This window comes from Sorex fumeus, unplaced genomic scaffold (genome assembly GCF_029834395.1).
Source record: "Sorex fumeus unplaced genomic scaffold, SorFum_2.1 ptg000086l, whole genome shotgun sequence".
Classification (NCBI taxonomy): domain Eukaryota; kingdom Metazoa; phylum Chordata; class Mammalia; order Eulipotyphla; family Soricidae; genus Sorex; species Sorex fumeus.
Genome location: NW_026606143.1, coordinates 14,185,685 through 14,198,085, shown reverse-complemented (window position 1 = coordinate 14,198,085; position 12,401 = coordinate 14,185,685). Strand labels below are relative to the sequence as shown.

At 36.3% G+C, this 12,401-nt stretch overlaps 1 protein-coding gene across 1 annotated transcript in view; it reads left to right on the top strand.

Annotated features, from left to right (window-relative positions):
- Positions 1-4,521: 4,521 nt before the first annotated feature.
- MAGEB16 (MAGE family member B16) overlaps positions 4,522-12,401 on the top strand; it is a 28,586-nt gene continuing 20,706 nt past the window's right edge. Inside the window, exon 1 of the mRNA XM_056131099.1 lies at positions 4,522-5,508. Coding sequence (XP_055987074.1) covers positions 4,522-5,508 — 987 coding nt within the window. The remainder of the gene's footprint in view (positions 5,509-12,401) is intronic.

Here is a 12,401-nt window from a genome sequence, read left to right as displayed (position 1 = left end):
AAGAAAATGATGGGAACAGGCTTGCTCTTCAAGTCCTCGCTCTTTCTTGAAAACTTATCTCCCTTGCTTATTTCTTTGCTTGATCATTCCCACTCTGGAGAAGCTATGTTCTCTCTCTAACAAATATATCTCCCTTTCTCTCCCCTCATATCTTTCTAAGTTAGTTTCAATAAAACTATCTTACTTTTTAAAAAAAGATGGGAACATTTGTTTCTTATCACTCGAAGTCTCTTTTTGCTTTCCTTGATGTCCCAGATCTCTTGTTCCTTGGTCTGTCTTGTTTTCTTTAGACTGTACAGCTATGTAAATTCTCCATATTTATGTTATTAAATTTGTTGTTCCTTTGCTAACCCATATGATCACTTGTCTGGCTTCAAATGAACTCAGAGGGGTAGGAGATTTTCCCCTATGATCCACCAATCCTATTATTAATTAATACATTAATGATTGTAAATGCAATAGATTGTAGTAGTTTGAAGATATTAGAGAACAATGATAAATAAATGGATCTGAGAAAAACATGCTATAATTTGGTAAATATCTAGAAGATATTTGAAGTTGTATTTATTTTCAGTAAAGAAATAACTTATTTGATATGTTGCAATAAATCTTTATTTGCTCTGTAATATTAATTATATTTTTTAAGTAAAACTAAAGCGTGGGTGAACAAACTCAGTTTAAACAAAAAGTAAAAAAATAAGTTTCAGACATAACAAATAGTAAAAGTCATTTTTGTTGCTAAAATATCTAGATAGCAAAGATTAACAACTTTATTCTTTAGTATTTATTTAGTAACAACTTTAGTATTATTCCAGAAATTGAATAATACTAAAGTATTGTTCTCAGCAATCAATATCCTGTAGATAGTGGAGTTTATGCCAAATTCAATCAGCTTAATCAATGGCTGAATAAATAGCAGTACTCCTACATTTGAAAAAAAAAAGTGGAAAAACAAGACAAAAAAAATCCTGCCGATAATTAAAAAAAATAAGATTGCATTTAGATAAATGATTTTCATTAATTAAACTGTCCCTATAACCATCTCAATGATTATTATAAAGGAAAAATATTTTTATAAAGTCCCTGAATTTTACTGGTCTGGTTTATTACCTGATAGATAACTTAGGATATTCAAGTCATGGGGTCTTGGAAAAATGGACACATTTAAAAAAATTAAGTTATTTAAAATATAGGAAGATATGGGGAGAAAGGGGCTCTTTCATTGTTGGTGGGAATGACAATGGTCTAGCCTTTTTGGAAAACAATATGGACATCTCTTCAAAAACTAGAAATTGAGCTTCCATATGACCCAGAAATACCACTTCTGGGAACATATCCCGAGGGTGAAAAAAGCACAGTAGAAATGATATCTGCACCTGTATGTTCATTGCAACATTGTTCACAGTAGCCATAATTTGGAAACAACCTGAGTGCCCAAGAACAGATGACTGGTTAAAGAAACTTTGGTACATCGACACAATGGAATACTATGCAGCTGTTAGAAAAGATAAAGGCATGAAATTGCTTATAAGTGGATGGTCATGAAGAGTATCATGCTAAGTGAAATGAATCAGAAAGAGAGGGACAGACATAGAATGACTGCACTCATTTGTGGAATATAAAATAACATAATAGGAAAATGACGCCCAAGGACACTAGAGACAAAGGCTAGAAATATTGCTCCATAGTTGAAAGTCTGCTTCATAAGCTGGGGGACAAGACAGCTGGAATAGAGAAGGGATCACTAAGTCAATGATGTTTGGAGGGATTGGTCGGGATAGGAGATGTGTGCTGAAAGTAGATAAAGGACCAAACATGATAACCTCTCAGTATCTGTATTGCAGACCATAATGCCCAAAAGTAAAGAGAGAGTATGGGAGAAATTGTCTGTCATAGAGGCAGGGGGAGGGCTGGGATGGGGAGGATACTGGGGACATTAGTAGTGGAAGATGTGCACTGTGGAGGGGTGGGTATTTAATTATTGTATGACTGAAACTTAAACATGAAAGCTTTGTAACTATCTCACAGTAATCCAATAAAAACATAATTTATGATTTATCTTATAATTACAATATCAAATATAATTCATCTTATAATTACAATACCAAATATAATTCATTCTCTAAACACTTAAACATACTTTCTCTAATTGTATATTATTTATGGTATTTTCACTTATTTAAGGTTTATTATACATTAATTTCCATTATTTATAAGTCTCCATTGTTTCATACTCTTTATTGCTGTGTGTCCCCAATACATGGCTTCATTTCTTGCATTACATGCTTATGTCTCTGGTTTACATTAAACTCACTGGATTATCCCCAATTATTGAAGTTAGTCAATTATATTAACCAAAAAATTACTATTAAATTTCCCTTTACTTCCTAACAAAAGCAACTTTTAGTAGCATTTGCTTTTAATTAATTTTCATGTCTGTGTTATTAGTAAAGAAAATAAAACAAAACACCTGAAATCTGACTGGTTAGTGGAGAAGCAACAGACACACACACATAAAAACCATCAAACAAATAAATGTAAATGAATAAATTGATTTACCATGAAAGATATTCCAAAAGTCTGGACTATATAGCTTACATGTAAGTCCCTGGAAACATATGGCCTCCCAAATTCCAAATGAAAGACTCATCTTCTAAAAATGAAAAAATTGAATTAGTTTATGGGGCATTTGTTGTACCTACTATTTAATTTAAATGTGTATATCCTTTTAATTTGACATCTGTATATTTTCTGATCACATGCAGTCTACTTTGCATCCATAACCATAGAATTGTCTCCTTTTAAACCTGATTTATCTATAACTACCCATCATCCCTTGTGTCAACCATCATTTTGTTCTCTTCATGTAACAGGTGTTTTTAATTTTGGTGATTGTTCCATTTATGGGTTTTTTTGACAAGTGAAGACAAACAATGTTTGCTTTCTTCAAATGCCTTTTATATTTAATAGCATACCCTTTAACTACTTGATTATTGTTAAAAGTTTTATGCTACATCCCAGTTTTACCATTTGAAATAACTCAGTGAATTAAGTGAGCTAATGGGGGAGATATCTGCTCCAGAAAAGAATGACTCCAAAAGAGTCTAAGCCCACTTTCATATTAGGAAAATCTGATATAATACCCCTTAATTGTCCATCATGTCACTGAAACTTAAGTGAAACTTAAGTTTATGAGAGTTTGTCAGCATGGTTTGTCTCGTATAATCCATTCTAAGATGAGCATTCTAAGATGAGCATTCTAAGATGAGACATTATAATATTCCTGCCCATGTTGTGATTCTCTGTCAAGTCCCAAACATGGTGACCAGAAGAATCACAAGCTCACAAAAATCACTAAGATCTAGGGAGGTAGCACTTGTGTCCTGGGGTAGGGGTGACAAGTTCTGATTTGCAGTGGATAGGGTAACCAAGGAGGGCAGGACCCAATCTAAGTCAGCCCAGAACACAGGGGTGTCAAACAGCTCTAGTATCATTATCAGCCTAAAATCCCGGGCAGTGGTCTGTGACAAATTGTCTGCTCTTTTCCTTCCTGGGAGTTTGTCAGTTTATGTCCTTGGAATAGTGCCTTGGTCACTTGAGGTCAGCAAACGGAGGAATTGAATGTCTGGCACTAGTCACAATAAGGATCATAAGCAGGGCCTGAGGGCTCTGGCCAGCCTAGAAGAGAGATATCCTCACAGTATCTAGCTTCTACTTTGAGCCCAGGGAAACCCCAGCAAGGGGTCTCGATCTTTGATCTTCCTCTCTTCTCAGGGAACTTCTCAGGAGTCTTAAGTGTTTACCAAGCAACCTGATTCCTCAAATACGGGAATCACTGAGTCTCGTCAACACCTTTTTTAGTGCTGAGAGACTAAGGGTAAGCCTGGGTAGTAAGCTGATGTGATGCCTAGTTCTTATCTTCAGATCGCAGGAGGTTGTAGAGGATGTGTAACCAGGGTAGTCAGTGTTAATTCAGCAATAATACTCATCATCATCATCCAGAACTTTACTTGACTCAAAGTAAGGAAACTTAATGAGACCTCTAAGTTCGAGTTGGGCCAATCTAGGAGGGTATATGGAGGAGATATTTCTCAACCTGTGTCCAGTTGTCTACCTTGGTGTTAGTATAAGGAGACCAAGCTGTATTTAATTGCAACATTCTGCACCTCAGTGAGGACTGACTACCACCACCTCAGAACAAAAGTGTTTTGCTTGATTCCAACCAATATCTTCTTACTGTTATCCCTGAGACCTCAGCCTGTGTTTTCTGACTTCACTGGGAGAACATTTAGTCTACCTCTTTCATGTTATTATTAAATATCTAGCAACCAGTACTTTTTTATAATGAACTTTAAAAAGCTGTAGAGTCCTCTACTACTACTATCAGAAGACCATTGGAGATGACTTGTATCAGAGCCACAATTGTCCTTAGAGATGGAGCTACTCACATTTAACCATTTTTTTTTAGGCAGTGATTCCCCATTTTCATCTCCTACTAGTGAAGGTACCTCTTTATTCATCATGCCTAAAGATCAGAAGAACATACCCCCAGAAGTCCAGAATGACAGTGATAACAATGAGGCCCCCAGCTTAACCAATATCACCAATGAGATTGTTGCTATTTCCGAAGCTATGAGGGAATTATCTCTTTTATCTAATCCTGACATATCCAACTGTGAACGTGATGCTGTTGATTCTTCTATGCCCAGCACGTCATCATTTACTCGAATCACCCAGTTAGCTTCCGGAAATATCATCGCTGTGTCATTTGGCAGACTGGCTAATGGTTTCCATAATCCGAAAATAAATGATACACCACAGTCTGCACAGACTATAGAAAATCTCAGCAATGTGTCTGCAGATATGATCGAGAGTAAAGTCGCTTCACTAGTGAAATTAATGCTGCTGAAATATCAAATGAAAGAACCAATAACCAAGGAAGAGATGATCCAGAGAGTCATCAAAAACTATGAACATCACTTCAATGAGATATTCCTCAAAGCCCATAAGAGGATGGAAATGATATTTGGCCTTGATGTGAAAGAAGTCGATCAAACCAACCACTGCTATATCTTCATTATTAGTCTGGGTCTCACATTTGATGGGATGAGTTGTGGTAAAGAAGGAATCCCTAAGACTGGCATTCTTATCCTAATACTAGGTATCATCTTCATGAAGGACAACTCTGCCACCGAACAAGACATATGGGACATTCTGAATCAAATTGGAATATATGCTAATGAGCATCATTTTGTGTTTGGAGACACCAAGGAGCTTATAACCAATCACTTTGTGAGAGAGAACTACCTGGTATATCGGCAGATGGCCAATGAACCTAATTGTTTTGAGTTTCTGTGGGGCAAAAGAGCTCATGCCGAAACATCTAAGATGAAAGTTCTTGAGTTCATGGCCATGGTTAATGAAGCCATCCCAAGTGACTTTGGGTATAAATACGAGGAAGCATTGGAGGATGAAATCAAGAGGGGCATAGCCAAGGAGGGACTCTGGGTATGAGTCAGCCTCTTCTAAGCCCCGATGCAGCCTGGCAGAGTTTCCTCAGGTACAGCTTTCAAAAGCTGATGGTGTTTATACCAATAAATCTGAGGGACTTCTAAATGAAACATGTTAGTCTGTGTATTATGTCTGCATGTTCCAAGTTTGTATGTATAACTTGAAATTTTATTTTTTGCTAATGTATTATAGAAATGTTTCTTTTTATATATTTTATCATCATTGAAACCTTTAGGTTTATGGATGATATTAGTTATGTTATAATATATAAGGACTACGTCTTATTTCCTCATCTGGATAAAGACAGCATATCATTGCTGAGAGCATTTTTTGATAACTTGGAAGAACTTGCTTTACATCATTGGAACCAATGGAGGAAAAATCTAAATATATATTAAAATCTCTTATAAACCCTTGTTCTACAATATTGAATCATACAGGGGATGGAGAGAATACGATAGCAAACAAGGTGATTGCCTTTCTATGAAGTCAAACAGGATTTGATCCCTAGGACCACTTATGGACCCCTGAGCACTGTCAGGAGTAATTCCTGAGCCAGGAATAACCCCTGACCAGTGTTATAGGTGGCCCAAAAATATATAAATAATGCACACCAGGAATGCATAACTCTTACACATAAATGGGTTTGAGCCACAGAACCACCTAAAATCCCTCAGGTATACCACCATGTGTTATTTATGTGTGTGTGTGTGTGTGTGTGTGTGTGTGGAGTGTGCATGTGTGTATGGAGTGTGCATGTGTGTGTATGATTGTTGGTAGCAATTTCTTTTACCTGGTAAGCAAATTGGAGTGAAATTCTGATCTAGTCATTTTTTAGAGATGATAGTTCCTTGAGAATCATCACCTATAAACTACTGAACTGGCATTCTGTTATGGTATAAGAAAGAAAATCTTTTAATTTAGTAAGGTTACCTCGGAGTAGTCTGGCAAACAATAAGCAAACATTACCTTTTAAAGGGAGTGAAATAAATTAAAATGTTGTTTTGACAGTGTTGAGGAGATGTTTTCTTTTTCTACAGGTTGTTGGGATTGGGCTTGGGACCCTAACCCCAGGGCTGGAGTGATAGTACAGCAGGTAGAATTTGCCTTGCATGTGGCTGACCTGAGTTCAATTCTTACTATCTCCTGTGGTTTCCTGAACCCTGCCAGGAGTAATACCTGAACAGCTGAGTGTAGCCCAAAAGCTAATAAATAAAAATTAATGAGAAAAAAGATTTTCTCGAGACTCACAAAATTGTGACTCTTAAAGAAATGACCCAATGGACCAGAGCTGTGTGGCATAAGTGATAAAGCACATTCTTTATGTAAGGTCCAGATTTAATCTGTGTGGGTACCTGCAACATACTAGATGATCAGAGAAAAGTGGTGAATATAGCTGAAAATGTCTATACTTTTTAAAACAAAACCAGTACATTCATGGCGAAAAACCCCGACAAGGTAGAAGGGTTTGAATGGGACTAGGAAATGGTGTATAATTCAAGAAGTTTGTTTATAAATTCCCTGACTTGCATGTAAGAGCACCTTTTTGCAGGACAGTTTGAAGGGTTAGGACATAGTTCTTGTACCAACTATTCATCTAGAATCTTTAGACTCAAGTTGAATTTGTGCATGTATGTGTTGAGGTTACAATACCCAGTGCAATAATGCTCAGGAACTACTCCTGGATCTCTGCTTGAGGGTCATTCTCAGGAACCCTGCACTGCTAGGGATTAAAACCAAGCCTTTGGGTTGGATAGCAGGGTAGGATATAAGGAGTTGATTCTAGGATATTATAAATTATATTCACCTAGGGAGGACATTCCACCAAAGGGAGGAACATATAAGCGGAGGGAGAAATAATAGTTTTACTCCCAACCATATATTCTGTTCAGCATGATATACCATGTCCAATTTTCTGAACAATTTGTTTTTTGGGTTCAGAAAACATATGCCCATGGTTGTTCTTTGAAAACTGGTTCGGCCCCATCTAAAAATGTCACAAATAGAATTTCCACATGACTCAGCAATTCCACTCCTGAACATCTACCCCAAAAGCACAAAAATATTAATCCAAATAGATTGGCATTTTTCTGTATCTATTGTCTCACTATTTACAATATCCAAGATCTGCAAACAACCCAAGTTCCGAAGAATGGAAGAGTGGATCAATAGAATACCGTGTAGCTATGAGAAAAGATACAATTTTAGCCTGGGATTGGAGGGTCTCATACTAAGTGAAGTGAATAAAAAAGTCACAGAGAATTACTAGATGACTCTGGGGTGGGAGAGTTAGTACAGCAGGTAAGGCACTTGCATAACACACAGCTTACCTAGATTTGATCCCCGGCAGCCCTTTTGATCCTTGAAGCCCTCTAAGTGTGATCCCTGACCACAGCCTCTCCTACCTCCGAATAAGAAATATTAAATATTCCTGCTCATATGCAGAGCATACAGAAACAATAAAAGGGATTAGACAATGCCCAATACAAACAAACATTGATACATGACCAGTAGTATTGGGGTGGTGTCAGGTGGGTGAGCAGGGACCATGGGATAATGGTGAGGATTAGCATAGTAGCACCACAACTATGAAACAGCAACTTCTACTATTGTAAATTATGATACCTCAATTTTCTTAAAAGAAAGGAAAGAAAGCAGTCAGAGTTAATAAGGAGTTAAAGAAATTTACCTTGCATTCCAAATAACCTGGATTGAATCCCCAACATCACAGATGACCCTTAACAGTGCGAGCATTTTCATTGTTAGCACTGTCAAGGGTCACTCCTGAGAACAGAGCATATCTAGGTGTGCCACATTCAATGAAAATAATTTAATGCACTCGATCATAAATGCATATATCTGAATCAGCAATTGATTCCATTGAACACTAAAATATTCCAGGAATGTGTGAATGTGTGCTTTTTGTCAGTGGTTTTCATGCACCAATCTATAGACAAGCACTGGGAAACTACTGCTATATAAAATTCATACATATTCCTACAATTCTGAAACAAAGGACTTTTTGAACCAAATACACATATGAAGATGCCCAAGTTCAAAATGAGCTTATCACTGTGCCTCTGTATCAGATTTGACTTGCTTGCTTGCTTTTTCTCTTCTTCCTTCCTTTCTTTCTTCCTTTCTCTCTCTCCTATCCTTCCTTCCTTCCTTCCTTCCTTCCTTCCTTTCTTTTCTTGCCTTCCTTCTTTTCTTTTTTCTTTTCTTTCTTTCTCTTTCTTTCTCTCTTTCCTTCTTTCGCTTTCTTACCTTCTCCTTCTTACCTTCCCTTTCTTTCTTTCTTTCTTTCTTTCTTTCTTTCTTTCTTTCTTTCTTTCTTTCTTTCTTTCTTTATCCTTCCTTCCTCCTTTCCTTTCCTTTCCTTTCCTTTCCTTTCCTTTCCTTTCCTTTTTCCTTTCCTTTCCTTTCCTTTCCTTTCCTTTCCTTTCCTTTCCTTTCCTTTCCTTTCCTTTCCTTTCCTTTCCTTTCTCTCTCTTCCTTCCTTCCAGTGGGGGCCACACCAGCAGGGGTTACTCCTCCTGGCTCTTCACTTAGTAATTTCTCCTGGCAGTACTCAGGGGCCCACATAGGGTGCTGGGGATTGTACAATCTCTCCATCCCCAGTATGTTTTCTTGCCTAGCATGTGACATAACAGGGACTGGATCTCTTCTCTCAATTCATCTTGGTCTGCTCTATTGCACCCTTCTTGGCCTTAGTCAGACTTCCAGTTGTTTAGTTTCTTTTTGTTCCAACTATTCCTTTGTGCCTTGGAGGACATAAAAAGTAGGTGTTGCAATCAGAAACTCCCAAGTAGGAAGGTGAGAGAAGATGAAGAACAATTTAGGGGTTGTCTGCGAGCTTCATTTGTTTCAGGTTTTCTATGACTAAACTCGGTTCCATGTGAACTGCCTCCTATCTCAGAGCTGCAAGTTTTGTGCAGTTCTAGCTTTGTTTGTTATAAGGTTCTTCTCCTAGAACTACTCCCATGGGACATATTTGCTAAACCTTCACTCTTCCCCCGAAATCACTGCTTTCCTATGACTTTAAGCATTCCAGCTCCTTGATTGTAGTCCCATCTCTAAGGGCAACATTTTGTGCCACATAAACATAATTTTCACATTGAGAGGACCAGGACATCACCGCAGTCTCAATTTTTCTGAATTGCTGCTAAGCATAGCCCAGTTTGTCTTGGAATGCACTAATCTAGAGTTATATAATTCTGAATTTAGAAAGGAATTTTTGAATCCACTCTGACATTTGCAATATAATTTTAATGAGCTATTTTTTTGAGAATGGCCACTGAATACATATGCCTTTTAGTTTATTTATGTGGCTAATAAACCAGGCCTCTTTCATAAGTGGTTGGAAAAGAACAAAGATGAAAATCACTGCATAGAAATATCTACTGTGAATTAATTGCTAAAAATTAATAGACAGCCTATCTTTGGTTAGCAAAGGTACAAATCATTCAAACTGCATTTCCTGCTTCTTGTCTAAGCACTTAACCCAGGAGAATTTTCTCCTTTGTGCCCAATGACACCTGTGTAACTGTTCAGGAACATTCAGTCACTTTGGTGATGGCAGAAAGTCACAGATATTGGCAAGGTACTAATGGGAAGAAGAACATTATTTATTAGCATTTTTCAAGATATTGCATAGGACAATGCAGAAAAAAGTACTACTGCATGAAAAAAAGGGAAAATGTACTGATATTTTATAGGTTTCTTTTGAAAATGTTCTGTGATTCTATTTTTGGAAGCAATTATCACAACTATCACACTATCACAGAAGATCTCAAAAAACATTATAGAATTGCAGAAACTTTAACCGAAAATAAAAAGGGTGGTTGTCATAAAAACTTGATTGTTACAGTCTACTTAATAGACTCAATAATCTTGAGTCTAACAATTGATGAGGGAAATATCCACATCTTCCTCTGACTTGGCTCCTGAGAAATATTACCAGGTTCACAAGGAGTTAGAAAAGATGATGTGACTAGCTCTTACTGTTGTTCTGTAAAACGAAGCAATACCTGTCATTGCCATATCAAAGAATTTAATTCCTAGTTCAGTACTTTCGATGGTTTTCATTGCTTTCACAATTAAATATAGAAATACTTGTTTATATAGTGAACCTACGAAAAAACCCCGCTAAGCTATTCTTGAGCCTGGTGTCACCTGCTAGTAAAAAAAATAACAATACAGATGGAGAAATATTTTAAGCTATTCATATGTTGGGTTTTGATATAACTATCATTTGACAGTAACATTTAAAATAATTTTAACTTTTATGTTTCATTAAAACCAAGTTTATTAAGGAAGAATTTAGAGTAAAATTCCTATTGTGTTGTACAATTTAATCGGCTTGAGCAACATGCAATCATAATTGTTAGTCTTATAATCATGCTTATGTAACCACAGTGTAATTCAATTATAGAATGCTTTTACCATTTGAAACCTTTTTTTATTCCTCTTGTAATCAATCATCCTGACTATTTTATTCTCTGACCTGATTTCCCTGACCTGATTTCTGTCCCCACATTTTTTACCTTCCGAAATGGAATATAAGTGGAATTATGTAGTCTTTCATTTTGTTTCTGGTTTCATTCACTGAGGATAGGTCTTCTAAGATTCATCATTATTGTGGTAAGAATCAATGGCTTGAGTGTTATAAGGAGTAGTGATTCCTTTTATGGATATACCATAATTTGTGCACCCAGATAGCAAATGAACAAGTGCAATTGACAGTTTTATATTAAAATATTTTCATAAATATTTTATAAAAACACTCAAACATAGGTCTTTTAGTGTTTATGGATAAATACTCAGCCTCAGGGAAGAATTGCTAATAGTATGATGCATATGATTATCTTTTTTTATTCTATAAGAATTTGTCAACAGATCTACATGGGCTCTGTGCTAGGTATTTAGTAATTATTTTAAATAATGCTCACAAAAACCTTTTAATATAGGAAGTTTTTCTTATTCATAGTACTCAATTTCAGGTGATAACTCATTAAGATAATGAGTTTCCTAAATATATGCAGATACAAGGGGTCAGAGTGATAGTATAGCGAATTGAGCTTTTGCCCAATCATGTAGCTGATTTGGGCTCCATCCTAGGCACCACATACGTTCTTCCAAGCCCAGCCAGGAATGATCCCTGAGCACCACTGCGTGTGGCCCCACCCAAACAAAAAGTTACGTTAAGTATCAGGAATCAAAGTTCAGGGAACGAGAGAGATAGATAACATAGGAGACAAGGCTCCAGACTTGCATGTGACCAACACAGTTGGATCACAGTACCACTTACGGTCCCCTCAGAACCACCAGAAGTGGTCCCTGAGTACCTTCAGGTGTAGTTACCCCCCAAAAAATAAGCCAAGGTTTGACTTAAACTTAGGTATCCCTATATTCTTCTTCACATTGGCAGTTCATTGTGTACTTGATTTGGACGACATTGAGAACCTACTCTAAAACACAGGTATTAAATAAAACAATGGAAGTGTTATAAAAAGATGTAAAAACCATACTTTCAGTATACTGCTATTTTTAAGACAAAATATATTAACTAAAATTTTTAAACAAAAATTTTCTTCTCCAAAATGTGTTCACCACTATTTCTTCCAACAATATATAGTTTTGATTATGCAACCCTCTTTCCAGCACTTAGTATTGTCAATTAAAAAATAATTTTTGGCAATTCTTATAGGAATAGGTCAAACATGTTATCTTTTCTTATAGCTTTAATTTGAATTTTTCTAATAACCAGTGATATTGAGAATTTATTTCTTCATACAGTTCTGATCATCTTTATCTCTTCTTTGATGAAATTTCCACTCATCTTTTGTGAATTTTATCAGACTTTCTGTTTTCTTGATTTTGAATATGAA